This window comes from Acomys minous (assembly GCF_964271855.1).
Source record: "Acomys minous genome assembly, chromosome: 19".
Classification (NCBI taxonomy): domain Eukaryota; kingdom Metazoa; phylum Chordata; class Mammalia; order Rodentia; family Muridae; genus Acomys; species Acomys minous.
In genome coordinates, this window is record NC_140499.1 from 39,818,674 (window position 1) to 39,835,224 (window position 16,551).

General features: G+C 41.9%; 1 protein-coding gene across 9 annotated transcripts in view; it reads right to left on the bottom strand.

The window, feature by feature from the left end:
- PLCH1 (phospholipase C eta 1) overlaps nt 1–16,551 on the bottom strand; it is a 207,545-nt gene that overhangs the window by 85,160 nt on the left and 105,834 nt on the right. For all 9 annotated transcript variants that reach the window (XM_084769032.1, XM_084769039.1, XM_084769038.1 and 6 more), the window contains 2 exons: nt 6,578–6,724; nt 3,822–4,065 (listed from right to left, as the gene is read on the bottom strand). In XM_084769032.1, coding sequence (XP_084625158.1) covers nt 3,822–4,065; nt 6,578–6,724 — 391 coding nt within the window. The remainder of the gene's footprint in view (nt 1–3,821; nt 4,066–6,577; nt 6,725–16,551) is intronic.

A 16,551-nucleotide genomic window follows, 5' to 3' on the forward strand; every position in this document is an offset into this window, starting at 1 on the left:
ACAGCCTGTTAACGGAAGTGCTCAGTATGTGGTAGGCTGTGCTTGCATCTATCCATCTGCCCTCCACATCCTCCAGTGAGCAAGCACCTGTGTTACCAGCACAGACATCCTACCGATACAGACTTTGAAACAAAAGGGTAGAATCCCCCAAACCTGCATGGTACCTGGCCCACCATGATGGAAAAACACTTCATGCCTTAGGGGAATGGATGTGCTCCTTCTGCCACTTAAGATTCATATTTATTATTTATTCATGAAAGTTTAAGTCCTAAATGAAGTCTAATCGTGAACATCCTACATCCTTTCTCCCTGATTAATTAAACATATGTCCAATCAAGAATGTCAATCTGGAGCTGGAGAGATGACTTGGTGGGTAAAGGTCCTTGCTGTCAGGCCTTGATGCCCTCACTCCAATCCCTGGCACCCACGTGGAAGGAGAGAAGTAACTCCTACATGCTGTCCTCTGATCGCCATGCTCTCACCTTAGTGTGAACCTGCACACTCATGTGTACACTCACATACAGACGAGGAAAATTCAAAATGCAATGCCAATTTATTGTTATATTACCTAAACCCTTGTCATTTCTGAAACATGGTGACCTGCCTCAACTCAGATTTTACTATTTTTCTTACTATGTATTAACTTCCTTTTCCTTCTCTTACTGGCACAGACACCAACTGTCTCTAAGTGTCTTATGAAACTGCCTATGTGTGCAGTTCCCAGGTGGGCTTCCTTCCCGGATGACCCGTGTCCAGAATATGACATGTCTTAGCCACCACATTGATGACTCAAATGAAAATACTTTCAGGTGGCAGTAAACGAAAACAACCCACTGAGCAGTAAAGCAAGAAGAGGCTCCTGCCATCTATGCCCACCCCCTGCCTGTCTGTGTCAAGGATTCTGACTCTGGGCTAAAGACTCGAGTGGGTTCTAGTTAACTGGCTACACATCGTGAGTACCAGAACTGATTGTTGCACAAAAATAATTGTGACCATTATTTTTCCTTGTTTCATACAGAACCTCAACTATATTACTGTATCCAAGTCATATGCTCTAATGGTGGCCAGCCACTGAAGGGAAAGAGGTGACTCTTGGACTTTACCCAGCCATCCTCAGGGTGCATTCCTGAGAGTCTCTGATGAAAGTCTCCAACTTTCACATCCTATCTGTGTGAGGTGGAGTTTCTCCTGTGTACTTTAAGCCAACATATCACTACAGGCTAAGAACAAAATAGACACGGAAACTCATGTGCTCTCTTACATCCAACATGGTAGAAACATGTATGGTAATGAAGCAGCAGGATCCTTCGAGGTTTTGCTACTTTACTTTGAAAGATATAGTCATTGTACATTTCATGAAATGTAGTAAAATTTACTAAGACTTAAAACAAATTGGCTATTGTTAGTGCTCAGATTCAGCTTCTAATATGGCAAATATTAATATATACCCCATATTACTAAAGCAACATGGCAGTCTTTAAGCAGGAATAGGCCTGAACTAGGAATTCTGGCCAGTGATGAGGGACTTCTAGAAAGAATTTTTCTTTTTTTCTGCTCTCTTTCATTTGTAAGGTGAAACAGTATTCCCCTAGGGAGACTGTGTTTGGCATTGCCATCTAAAGATGCTACACCTCCTTTGACCAAGAGGTACCCAGGCAGCTGAGGGACCATGCCCACATGTTAGGGATGCAGATCTGGGTCTCTGGTGACATCACTGAGCCACTGAATTAACCCCACCCAGAAACTGCTCATCTTAGGGCTTGTTTCAGAACGTGTCCCCACTGTTCCATATTGTTGCTTACTTGGGTTTTCTTTTTGTTCCGCTTCACCAAGTGTCAAACCAACAGACTGAGACAGAGAGTGTTAGCTCATGCTTTTAACTCATTCAGGAATCGCACTTGCACTCATCGGCTTGCTATGAATAAAGATGAAAGTCTTGCGGCTGGTCAGCTTAGCCTTCACACTGTTGAAATCCCTTCCTGAGGTGACTGTTCCCTTCTGTTTCAACAGTATCCTGTGTGTGGATCTACACAGATAATGAGTATAAAATTCTCCTCACTCCTGTATATAATAATGATTATGGTGGTGGTGGCTAGAAGGAAAATGACACCACAATGTGATGTAATATATATGTATATTATATTGTTATATATATATATATATATATATATATATATATATATATATATTTTTTTTTTTTTTTTTTAAGACCATTGATGGCATGAAGAAGGAAACCAGACCTGGACTAGCCCAATATCCTTACTTTATAGGCAGGGAAACTGTGGTCAGAAAGACCCCAGAATGTGATCAACTCTATCCAGCAGGAATGTGTCTTCAGACCAAGTGCATTAATTATTTATCTCCTCAGCAGGGCAGGACCACAGGAACAGGTTTCGTCAAGAATCAGAAGGATGACAAAATACCTTTATTGAGGTTATAATGACATGAATATTTAGAGAGTAACCAACTGCTTTCTGGTGGGATTTAAGGCCTGCTCTACACGGTGAAACTCATGCTTGGTACTGTTAACAGGGCCAAAAAACGTGTGGCCTCGCTAGGGAAGAGTCTAAGTAGTATGATTCTGCTAAGTGGAAATGGTATTAAACTTCCTCCAGGATGCTTATCTTTTAGATGAGTGCACATATTAACCTCCATTACAGAAGCTTCCTTTTGCAGTGAATGGTTATTAATACAGAGACCCACAACTGGTCAAAGTATGGAGAATGTGATTGCTCAGTATTAAATGGGACACCTAAAGCACAGCCTCGTTCCCTGAGCCTCCACTCTCATTTAAGGAGAGGGAGTGCGAAGATTGTGAAACAGTGTTTTCCAGACATGACAAGGTCATTACACACATGAATTCACAATGGCTGTGACTGAATGCACAAGATAAAGCCAGCCAGCGTGCAAGCCCAAGTGAGGAAGGACTCACAAAGTCGTTTCCCCGCCCCTGAACTGAACTACCGGCAGCTGACGGCCATGGGAGGGGAGAGAATTAGATTTCTTCAGATGTGGCCCTGATGGGTTGCCCAGGTACCAGAGGATAGGTACCATGTACCTACATCACAGTGCTTAATAGCATCACCAAATGGGCTCATGGTGTTTGGGGATGGAGTGGGGGAAGATGGAAAGAAGGAAAGATTTAATCAAAACAGATATTCAAGTGTGAAATTTTCAAATGCACAAACTATAATTTTTAAATTTTTAAAAAGGAGAGGTTGATCAACACGGAAACTCTCATTTCTCGGTCACTTTAGAGAGGGTGCGTGTATTAAAAAGAACATTTCTTCTTCCACAGTGTTAACCATTCGGTGTCTGTGCCGTAAGTTCAAAAGAAAAAAATAGCTGAGAGGTTCTTGGTGTGCAGGACATAATTAGAACCCTGAAAGTATTTGTTAGGCTAAACTGAATTTATGACATGCCAAGATTTTCTATAATCCAAATTAGTCCTCCCCCAATTACAGCTAATGAACTCCTCAATGTAAAAATACAATCATGTCTAATAAAGGACCTCTCTGATTATGGAGCTACACTCAGTTTCTTCAGAATTTTGCTCCTGAGTTCACACATTGTCATGTCTCTATGGTTTTACTTATTCAGGCCTTGGAAATGAGAGCAAAAGGGCAGAGGACAATTCAAGTGACAGAAAAACAGACAGCAAGAAGGCACATCAGACATCAAAATATGGAAAGAAGCAAAGTGTTTTCTATCCCCACTTTGTGGACACACACACACACACACACACACACACACACACACACACACACACGCACACTTGGGCACACACAAGCAACTCAGACATGAAGTTCTAGGAAGGATATTGGTCATGGGTCCTCTGCCTTTTGGCCAGGGAGTCTTCATCACTGATGCCAGCCATCAGATACTTGAGGCCTGTGATCCAGGTGCGTGCCTCCTCTGGGTTGGAGGTAATGAGGTCCAGGGACTCCATGTGGTTGCCATGGTAGATGGTGAAACAGCAACTGGGATCAAAGTTCCCCTCGGCCTGTCTATGGAATATTTCAGATTGCCTTCCCTCTGTGACTTTGTAGATGGAGTCAATAAGTACTGTAAGGGAAGTAAGACATATAGTTATAGGGCAGGTGAAGACATATCTCTGTAATGATTAAGAAATAAGAAATGCAAGACAGACGTGGCGGTACCTCCCGCCAGCACTCGGGAGGCAGAGGCTGGCGGATCCCTGTGAGTTCGAGGCCAACCTGGTCTACAAAGTGAGTCCAGGGCAGCCAAGGCTACACAGAGAAACCCAGTCTCAAGAAAAGAAAAGAAATGAAAAGAAAGAAAGAAGACATGCAAAATCATTTTCAAATATTTCAAGGAAGAAAAATATCATTGCCTGTAAGTAGTACTTTCAAAGACCAAACTGCAAAACTGGCCTCAAAGGCCTCAAACTTCCTAACAATTTATCTTTTGGAGCATTCTTGACAGTGTATTCCCAAAGCAACACTTCATACAGCATGCTGACATTTACAGGAAAGAAACAAAGATACCTACTGGGGCAAGAAGACTGATAGAAAAAATGGCTAATAAATATTTCAAACTTCTTTTACATATTTATGTAGGGGAATGTACACAAACACTTTTGAGTCACATGTTGTTTTGAAAAATGTCTAAGATGGGTAGAAAATAAAAAGGAAGTAGCACAGATTAATATGACTCGTGGGGCAAATGTAGGAATAACATGGCTTAGAAAAGTAAGAAGGAACGAGATGGCTTCCCGGAGGAAGGGGCAAGATAGACAGGAACAGCAGGCCTGCTTCTGTGAGGATGCTGTCCTAAAATGCTCAGGAGACAGAACGGCAGGAAGTGTAGTTGGAGACATAGACAAAAGGCCTTTGAGAAGCTAGGATAACAGGCATAGAGGCACGTTATACAAGAGGCTTAACAGAAAGACACGTAAAGATTGCACCAGACAGGTACTATCTTTTCTCCATGTTGCACATGTGTTTTAAGGAAAGAGTCTGGAATGTTCCATATCCCACTGACTGCCATCTACCCTCTCCCTCATTCTGCCTCAAGACCCGGGTACTGGTTATATTTCAGCATCAAGTCACTCCCTGCATGACACACAGGGAAATCAGCTGATGCTTAGCTCCTGGGCAGGTCCTGGCAGATCTAAGCCACAGGGAGGAGAAGGGAGACAAGGAGAAAGAGGAGGTTCCTATCTCTTCTTCCTTTTTATTTTGTGCCTCAGAGTAGCTGGAGCCTGGTTACTGTTTGCCTTGATTGCTTGGTCAGCACCAGGGACAGAGCCAGGAACAAGGCAGAGAACAGAGTAAGAAACAAATCTTCTCGGGGTTGGCCCCAAGTTTCTTGTTAAAGGGGATAAGATGCTTATTTACAATGTAAGATTATACTTTAGAAAAAGTCTTCTGTTTCTGATGAAGAGAGAAGAGCCTAGTGAAAATGAAGGGGTGTTAGAAGTCTCGACAATAGGCTACCAGAAAGGCAAAGGCATTTTCAACCAATGACGTTAATGTAAAACAAGAAAGGAGTGAGCGGATGAGAGCCACGGAAGGGGATTCAACATGAACTTAGTGCTAAATCCAGAAGGCGTGGCTAATAGTTACAGTGCCCTACAGACTGATGAAAAGATAGCCAGATACCAGGAGCAACATCATTGCTCGGTACGTCTAGGAGAGTTAGTAGGAAAGAAATCAGTGTTAGAATAAATGGCCTGAATAAGGAAGAGCCACGCTCACCCAGTGGGAGTGGACAGCACCCAATTGTCAAACAGCTCAGATAGAAAAAGAAAAAAGGCAGAAGATAAAAGTAAATTTTCTCCCTCTTAGAGCTGAGACACTCATCTCGTTCTGCCCAGTGATATCAATACCTCATCGTCTTGAGCTGTTGGACTGTGGGACTTGAAACTACAACACTGAGGGAGCTCAGGCCTTCACCCTAGAACTGAGAGTCCCACCATCCCCTCTCCTGGCTGCTGGCCCTGAGACTTGGTCCGAACCTGCCACTGATGTCTGTCGTTCCACAACTGGCAGTGGGAACATACATCATGGCACTGCTAAGCCTCCATAAACACATGAGTCATTTCACCTAATAAACCTCATCTGCCTATGTCTACCCGAGCAGTTATCCATCTACTGGTTCTCTTTCTCTACAGTAATCCTGCTAATACAGACAGTATAGATGGGAGAAAGAAGCTTTATCCACTTAAACACGGTTTTGACTTCATGAATCGGTTGATTGCTTGGAGGATAGCAATAGACTTTAAAGTCCATTTGATTTATAAAATCCCTTACCTTGTATAGGAACAAGTTTCAAGCTGTGAACCTGATATCTCAAATAAAAATAAGACGTGATGAATCTCCAACACAGAGGAAATATTAGCATTTTAGCACTTATGGACAAGAAAGCCTTCATGGATTTCCATTTCCCAAAGATCATTGTCATTTATTGTTTTGTAATCAACGGACCCCAAAACTCTGCAAAAGTATGGCCCTTCTACAAACACAAAGCTTCCATGGAGCTCCCTCAGCCCTTCCCACGCATTTCCATGCAAAACTGTATCAATCAAAGCAAAGAACTCAAAGGCTGGTTTTACTTTTTGCCTTCTCGCTCTTCCGAGAGGGTCGCCATCGGATGCGGGTCCGGTGCTCATCCAGGTAGAAGAGGCGAACGAGGCCTTTGGAGCCACGCTTCAGCTTGATCATCTGCGTCCCGGACTGCATCACACTCATGCATCTTTCAACTGCAAGAGAGCAGAGCACAGCTCACAGTCAAAAAAGCTTCTGATTTATTCAAGACCCCGAGGATCAGATGACACGTTGACAGAGGTAACCTGAAAAGAGACTTGTTAAGGAATAGATCATCAAGCTTAAGCCAGTAAAACGTCTTATGATAAAAGTAAATTATTTCTTTGGGGGAACAAAAGGCTTACACTGCAGCCTACGTTATCCTGCAACTCCTTGTGTAGCTCAAGTGGCCTTAAACTCACAGCAGCCCTCTTGCCTCAGTCTCCTAAGTGCTTGGATTACACATACAAGCTATCACACTGGGCTTGGATAATAATTATGGTTGTTGCCATCATTTTCAGCATCAGGACCTTGTGCATGTTAAGTGAACACTCTAGCATTGAGCTAAAACCTTGGCCCTTTCAAAAATAAATTGTAGTGCCAGGTAAATAATATATTGTGGTTACACAAATATATCTTTCATTATTTCTTCTGTCCATCTGTTTATCAGTCTGTTAGTATAAGACTAATGATGGACTGACACCTGGGTTTATATTTCTAAAGAAAGTTTTCAGACATGAGATCTTGTGACTTTTTATATAACCAGTTGTATAAAGCACCAATTAAGCTGCTCTAAAATGCAATCAAAAGAAACAGGATTATCACAAGACCAGTTGTTAAAGTTGGCTGGTGATTCAGTGTGCATTCATGTCATCTTTTTATGTGTTTGGTAAGTTAAATACATGTTTCATGAAACCAAGGAACAAGTTTTCACAATTTTTAGCTCATTAAGCTACTGAGATTTTCTATCTAGAGGAATGACTTGACAAGTTAATGTAGGTAATATCTAACTACTTCCTGTCCATGCTCTAGCTCTTATTTACACCTACTATGCCTTAAGATCAATTTTCCTGGAAGTAGACATGTGGTCATTTGCCCATTTCCCCTGGTTCGGTAAGGCTGTCCTCCTTTTTCTTTAGAAACGCTCCCCACAGACTTTGTGAATCTTTGGTGGCCTGCGAATCACCCTGTCAAGGAACAGGCACCTAATTTAAGCTTAGAGCAAATGGACTTTTTCTGAAGAAACTCCAACCTTGAGTGGATGATTGACTTTAAATGGCTTGGGTCATTTCCACAACTGAGCTCTGCAGCATGTCTCTGATTGGTGTCCCCAAGATGCCACAACTGTCACATGTCTTGCTGTAAGAGTGACAAGGGACTACCTCATCCCCTGACTTCTGCAAGCTTTCCAATGTTTTCAAAATATTCCTTTTCATTGTATCAGCCAGAAACATCGTACTTGACATATCTGCAGAGTGTTTGCCTTATCAAACAGGTGCTGTGAGCCGCAGATTATTTCAAATGATAAAAGTAAACTTCAGCAATGTCAAATCTGAGCTCTTGGAGTGGAGAGCAGAAAGTCTTAACTGTGAAAAATGATCTGATTTAACAGTTTAGTACATTCATCATGTACAAGATGCCAATTAAAGGTAACTTCAACACACCCACCTTAGCCTAGTGGAGTCAAGAAAGAATCCCCCAAAATTATAGTTGGAAGATTCTTCAGGGGGAGGAGATAAAATAATAAAAACATTGCTTAAGAGAACTAGACTCAGAGATGTATCTCAGTAATATTCTGAATTACATCCCCAAATGCATGGGAAGGATGAAAGGAGGGGGAAAGGGAATACAAGAAAGAAAAGGAAAACAAACACAGAAAGATAAATTGCACAACATAAAGCAAAACACAAAACTAGAAGTTCACAGGCGTCAGTAAAGTCTACCAGCCATCAAGTGCCATCACTGAAGCAATGAACGCTAAAAGGCGGAATTTTTTTTTTACTCGCCAAAACAATTTTTATTTCTAGTGTTTAACTGAGTATTGCATGACCTCTGTGTTTAAATTTAAGCCCTCAGAGTTTTTCTCTGTAAGAAGCCAGTTCCATTCAGGGTCCACTATCAATACACATCTAAGTTACAACATTATCTTACATCTGATACCTGAAGAAAATATACACTGAAGAAAAGATATTAATATAGAAATATTAAAAATTCAAGCCACACAAAACTCAAAAGCTATTACAGGTTTTATAGCATTTCTGCACCCATCTGTGTTAGAATTAAGAAATACAATTAAATCTATATTGATAAAATAACTCACTTATTAAGCATGTTACCTAAATGTAACAATCTGGCATCCTCAAAAAAATCTAATGTTCTTTTATGATGAGGTACTTCCTTAATTAGGAAACCAAAAGCCAACTCTGTTGCCTCCCATGGGCAGCCATCTTCAGTAATTTGCCCAGTAGTGAGTTGCAGCAAACACCTTGCTTATTTACCGTATTTATATATATATATACATAAACATACATATACATTTGGTTTTTCGAGATAGGGTTTCTCTGTGTATCCTTGGCTGTCCTAGACTCGCTTTGTAGACCAGGCTGACCTTGAACTCAGAGATCCACCTGCCTCTGCCTCCCCAGTGCTTGGATTAAAGGTGTGCGCCACCACCACCTAGCTGATTTGATATACTTTTCAACACATTTGTGTGTTCTTCTGGCTGCAGCAATAGACTGTAAAGCTCCCTCTCTCAACTCTCAACAAACTGATAAAACCTGCCTCAAAGAAGGCTGCACGATGACATTTCAGATAGAAGAAAACATTTACAAATTACTGGAACATGTAACATCGGCTTTTCATTTGCTATCGTAGAGTGGACATGCCCCAGCTTGATGACCTGGTGAAACTGCCTTAGCCCTGGGGTTTTCAGTGTGAGGATGGGTATCGGCTGACAATTCACATTTTGCCTCATGCTCTGCAAGCTTTCTGTTTATCTGGCCGGGCAACTGTGGTAGTGTGGAGAGCAGAGGCCAGATGGCTGAAGGCAAGGTACTGAAGCAACCTCTGGATTTGTGCATAGAGAGAGTGGTGCTTCCATGGTAGTGAGTGTTTCTAGCATGCTAGGAATCTTTGGCTGAGACTCTTGGATTTTCCCTCTGCTCACACATTAACCACTTCACACCAGGAATTAAAGGGATAACAGAAGCGTTTCAGAGAATCAAGACAAAGCCATTGAGTCAAACCAACCAACACAGACTAAGAAAGGCCTCTGGGGAGGTCACTGACAGCAGTGGCACTGATCACAGATCATGTCCTAAACAGAGGTCCCTGGAGAAGCAAACTCCTATCCTGAGCACTGTGTTATCCTGAAATGAAGCGAAGGAGGAAGAGGTGTTGCTTTCAATCACTCAAATTTCACCATTACTCAACATTCAGGAAGATGGTTATTAACGTTATTAGAACCACGGCTAAGAACATTGGTGGCATCTACCCTAAGATGCTCTGTAGCACCAGTCTGCCACCTACTACTCTGACATAAGACTTCAGTGAGCTGATCAAACGCCCATGCCCTCCTTCTCTATGCAATGTATAGTCATAACATTTACCTCACAAACTGTGATGAGGACCAAATGAACCGATTTGTATGGGTAGTACTGAAAACTCTGCCTGGCACATTATAAACACAATAATCAGAAACCGTCATTTGAAGTGTGAATGTTTTTGTGTCCCAACTCTCAACATGAGGATGTTTGGAGATGGGGCCTTTAAGAGGCCGCTGGGCAGCGGAGGTCTTGGGAGTAATGAAATGTGTGTTCTCCAAAGAAGACTTCTTTCCCTTCCCCTCATTCCATCCAGCCTCACAACCCTTTCCCTTTCTATTTTCCATATAAATGAAACAATGATAAGAAAAGAGCCTGCTGGCAAGCCAGGAAAAGAACCTTGCCTGGTAGCTAACTTCCTGTGTGGAAACATTTCTTTACTACACTACAGAGAGGCTTGTAAGTTAAGGTAACTTACTAAGACCACAAGGCCTTCTCCCTCAAGTAATATGTGCAGCAGAAAACCATGGAGAAGAGGAGACTACGCACTGGCTTGGCCTTCCTGTTGTTCTGCGAGATCCAGTGATAACTGCTTCTTTGAGTCCTCAGCCATGCTGGGTGGCCTTTTCAGTGAATCCGCTGCCTTTGAATCACCAATGCTCCTGAAAGTAACCTCAGTAAATGCATTGGTTCACATGCTAGACTTGATTGGAACTGTTCATTTGTTTGCCATCAGTGCCCTATCTGGGATGGACAGATGTCTATTCATAGCTCCCAAGAAAATGTCATACAAAAATCTCACGAGGAACGTATCAGTTCATCTTAGTTCTTGCAGCTCCAGCACCGTGGTTAAAGCCTCTTTGTGGTATTTTCTTAGAGACTTTGAGCTGAGGCATAAGAAACTCTCTTTAAAATCTCTCAGACAAAGATCAAGTCAGAATTAAAACAGCCACACTGTGCAGGCCACAGGGAAAGGAAGTAGGCTGGACTGGGATGAAGTGAGGTCTTGGACAGCATCAGTGAAGACTTAGTCAGAAAGGTTAAGGGTATCCAGAGTAACTCAGAAGACAATTGGCATATGAGGCCCTCAGCATGGCGAGTAAGAAAGAGTAGGCTATGGGGTCTGCAGTGGGGGTAGAGTAAGGTTTTGATTCCCTGGCAACAGTCATCAACTATCTCTGAGCAAAATATTAGCTAGTCTCAGACACAGTTCAATTAAGAAGTCTGTCTCTTTGGAGATAGAAAATACATTGTTTAAACCAGAGTAAAATTTTAACTTAATTTAATTACTAATTACTGTACCAACCTCATGCCTAACAGTGAGGAATGCGTGTGCATCTGACTTAATGCCCACTACTGTCTTCATACCACTTACTTGCTATTGCTTAGAACACACACACACACACACACACACACACACACACACACACACACACAAGAGAGAGAGAAAGAAAGGTTCATGTGTTAAAAGTGTTGGTTGCCAGTATCTAGCAGTTATTGGGGTGAAGCTATATGAGGAGGAGCCTAGCAGACCATTGAGGACATGCCCCTAAAGAGGCCTGTAGGTCTTCGTCTCTTCCTTTACACTCCTTGGCTTTGTGATGTGCACAGTTTTGTTCTGCTATGCATGCCTGCCATGATGTGCCCCAGGCTCAAAACAATGGGCCAGCCAAACACGGGGTGAAACTCTCAAATCTGTCTGCTAAAGTAACCCCATCCCTTTTGGAGAATGTTTGTCTCTGCCACTCACTGCAGAAAAATAAAGCTGACTCAATGCCCTTTCTTTCCTTCTCCCTTTCTTCCTAAAACAGGGACCACTGTGGCCAAGCCATCCCACACTTCAGCAGGAAAAGCAGAGGGGTTCAAGAGCAGATTCAGTTACTTTAGTTAACATATGTACCTTACTCTTTAGCAAGTATCACCCAGATAAGCACATTATGGAAAGTTGAATTTAGTCTCTCAATTTAGGGGAATATTGGCTCAACATATTATTCATTTAGCTTCGCATTTATCTACCCTTGGATATCCTATGAGCTAAGACTTCCTGCCATCTGCTGCAGTGGGCATACACATGTGATTACAAGGTACTTGGCCCTAAAAGTCTGACTAACATAAGACTTAAAATGCTTGTGTATCAGCTTTCTGCTGCCTCCATAATTTTTCTCTGTCACCAGAAGAGTGGTTTCGTTAATTAAATGAAAGCAATGGTCCAGTGAAGTGTTAAGAGGCAGAGTCGAACCTCTCTTTTCCTCAAACATGACAGTACACAGTTCCTTGCAGGTAAGAAGCTAAGTAAATAAGGAACTACTTGTAACACATTGTTGTGAGCAAAAGGTTCCAAGGATGGAGACAAAATACTCTCCCAGTCTTATCAAAATTATGTGTGTGTCAGCATAAGCCAATTTTCACGTTCTGCTTTTCGTATTGAAGGATACAACCATTACAACCCTCTTTAAAGTCAGTTTTGACTCATACTAGATTGGTAGAGAACGGAAATAGGATCTAAAAGACTTTTCTTGGGCAGGAAAGATGACTCATAATTAAGAGCACTTGCTGCTTGCTCTTCCTGAGGACCTAAGTTTGGATCCTGGCAACCAAGTCAGGCAGTTCATAACTGCCCAGAACTCCAGTACCAAGGATCTAATACTCTTTTCTGATCCCTGAACACATGTGGCTGACACACACACATAAATAAAAGTAAAATAGATCATGAAGAAAGAAAAGAAGGAAGGAAGGAAGGAGGGAAGGAAAAGGTGGGAGGGAAGGGACAAGTGGGAAGACAGTGTGTTCAAAAGGAAGGGAAGGGAAGGAAAAGAAAGAAAGGCTTTACTGACGGTAAACAAGGGCTGCAGCCTCACTGAGGATATTTGCAGAGCTGGAGATTCCCCACAAATGGCTGCAAAAAGAGACTAGGAATTGAGGCAGCTACCAACATACGCAAAAATCTCTCTGGTCCTACCCAGTACAGCTTTAGTGTGTTTGGAAAACAAGTTTGACTGCAATCCTGAGGACACTGAAAAAGAACCGCCTGCAGCCCCTTGCACCACCCACACTGTTTTTATCTCCTAAACGCCATACGCATAAATTTGCTATTCTGGTTGAAATCCTGGTAGTTAAGCCATTTGGCACCTTACTTTTGTGTTTGTATTATAAAGCAGCTTTCTATGTTTCTACAGACTTTACAATTGTCATCTTAATGGCTGCCTACCAGTTGCATAAATATTTAAAGAGCGGAACATATGAGTTGAGGACTATCTTAACTTTATTACATAATTAAGAGCTTTATAACGCGTAGCAAAGTCTCAGCTATAAAATGAAAAGCATAACAATCTTTTAAAGCATTAAATAAACCCTTGATGGAACAATTACTTTAAAATACACAACATTTCCTTAAGGGTTACCAACTCTCAAAATCCCAAAGCAGAAGGTGCTATAAATGCATAAGTAAATAAATAAACAAATACTAGCCAGGTGCAGTGACGCATGCCTATAATTCCAGCAATTGGGATAAAAAGGAATTTTGAGTTTGAGGCCAGCTTAGGTCTCAAAGTAAGACTCTGTCTTGAGCAACCATGAATATTCCACCTGTGCTATCTATATTACATCCCTCCCTCATGGGAAGCCTTTACAGCCAAGGGTGGAGGAATAACAAGGAAATAGTGTTTAGCAGACACAACATAACAGTTTCACACATGAACTCACAGTGGCTGTGAAAGCATGCAGAAGGCTGTAAAAGCCGGACAAAAAATCCCAGAGGAGGGGGCTGTGAAGTCCCACCCTTAGCTGAGGAGCTATTGGCATTTGACAGCTGCGAGGATAAGAATTAGTTTTCTTTCATGGTGTGACCTCTGGTATGTTAACCACACGCCAGGGCAGGCCCCACACCCAAGAGTAGTATAATAACCAGCTGGTACAAACCGGACTCAAAGGGCTAATGAGATGGAGGTCAGATCTAGGAGATAGCCCTACTCCTCATATTATGGGATTCACAAGGAGACTGAGCTGCCTATCTACTACATCTGAGCAGAAGGTCTAGGTCCTCTCCATGCATGGTCCTTGGTTGGTGCATCAGTCTCTGCAGCAAACCACCCCCCCACACACACTGCCCCCTCGGGCCTGGATTTGTTGGTTCCATTGGTCTCCTTGTGGATCTCCTGTCCTCTCCAGGTCCTTCTTAAAAATGTTTAAAATTAGCTTACAAACTTGTGGGTCTTCACAAGGTTTCTTTCTACATCTTTAGGTTTAGTGAATCGGCTTCCTATTCCTTCTTTGCCTCAGCTCCCTATATCGCGCCTGCTTTTTCATAACGTTTCACTGTCCCCTCTTACTATATGTTTTTGGTTGAGTTACATGATAATAGGTTCCCACATAGCTTTTTCATACATACTTCATTTCTGTTAGCCCTACTCTTGCCTGACATTCTACTAAGCAAGTGCTTCCAACAGCTAAGCCACCTCACGGGCTTAGCTCTTTAATGTGTTACTTCAACACACAAATCACATCATTCTTCCCCGTACATTTTATACAAAGTCATGTCGTTTTTACTAGTGCCCACCCTCCTCCTCCTAGCATAATGCTTCCAATTCCAAGGTACTAATGTTTCCAGTGGTGTTGCGTTTTGTCCTTTTGTCCTTCCCCATGTCACCCAGATCACACTAAAGTCTTCCACTGGCACTGAGGGGGCGTTTTGGATAAATATCAAGTACATATTGTGTAAGTCTAAGGCTCATTATGAACTGGTGTCAAGTAATCTCTAGGAGAGTAAGGGAACATGAAAAGAAGCAATGTATGTTAACTTTGTATTAAAAAAAAAAGAGATAACTACAAAAAAATAAGACAGTTATATTGAGTTGAGCATGGTAGCACTTGTCTACAATCCCAGAACTTAGGAGACAGAGGCAGAAGGACTAGAAATTTAAGGGAGTCATCAGCTACATGGGGAATCCGAGGACATCTTGGGCGATGTGAGACCATAAATCATGCACATGTGCACACACACACACACACACACACACACACACACACACACAGAGGCATGCACAAATGCACAGAGAGAGATGTTTGTATAACTATAGTTGTATAGCATCTACTCGTTGTTAGAAGAGAGAAACATGACAAACTTAAACTAATAAATAAGTAATTAAAAATGGAGCCATTTAGCTCTCTGTAAACAGGGGGATCCAGTAGGAAAGACGTGTCCTCTGTTAGTACCCTACATATTTACATTTAAAATTAAGACAGTTAGAATAGAAATGTGAAAAAAGTAAATACATATTTGTGCACACATACAGAATGAAGTCTACACATGTCTACAGCTCTGTACATTTGCATATTTATGTATTAAAATATATTTCCTCTCTCTGTCCTTTACCAAAAAGCAAAGTCATCTCGGTTCCAATGGTCACCTTGAGACAAATTTGTACACACAAGATCATGGCCAAACCCCACTTCTATCCTGATAAGCAGATGACCAAACTACATTAGCAGGCAAATAGGAAATAAATAATAACAACAAAAAAACCCAGGTCTTTTGCAGGAGAATCCTTCCAGCCAAAAAGCACAAGAAAAAAAAATGAGTTGATTTCTTTCCAAGTTTCACAGATTAAAGTAAATCTCAGTCACTGGAAGAGATTGGCTACTGAAAACAAATTTCATTTACATGCAAAAAAAAAATCCCAATAATGCAGGCAGTGTCCTGAAAGGGAAAGAAAGGTTTCCTAAAATTCATTGCAAAAGAAATAGAAGGCTTATCTGTAGAATCCTGGGCACAAACTGGAACGCTATTCTGGTAGGGAAGCCGCTGGGCAGTGGAGTTCACAGGCACTGCGTCTCCCAAGGGGAAAAGTGTCAAGAGAAGGGCCAGAGGGGCACTAGTTCCAGCCCTGTCACTAACTGGTTGTGCGATTTTTCCAGAAGGTCAAGGAGTAGCCTTTCTTGAAAATAAAAGAGCATTTTTACTATAAAACAGCTGAGCTCTTTGTGTAAATGTTATTTTCTTTCAGTCAAACTCCCAGGATTTCTGAAAAAGCTTTTAGAATGATCACAGGGGGCTGGGGGCTGGGGGTGGGGCTGCCATCTGCGTGTCTCAGTAGAGATTGGATTTTCACAATGAGTTTTATATATGAAATATAATAGTTCTTCACAGGGAAGGGCTTCATTGTGAGAGCTACCCTTTGCCATTCACAGGCCTTCAAGTCAAACAGCCTGTAAATACCTGAACTCAGAACAACCGCTAGGAGCTCAGCTCAAGGCAGGAGACTTCCTAGTGAATAGCAAATTATATGAAGTTCACTGATGCCCATCCGGACCCCCACCCCTAACCCTGCCTTGGCCTAATCACTCCTGTGAAGAAGATAAGATTGTTCTAAAGCCTTTTATAAATTAATTACTCATCAATAATATTGCAGAATTTGTCTGTAGGCCTTATATGCGTACTGCAAGTAGATAAATACATCTGAGAT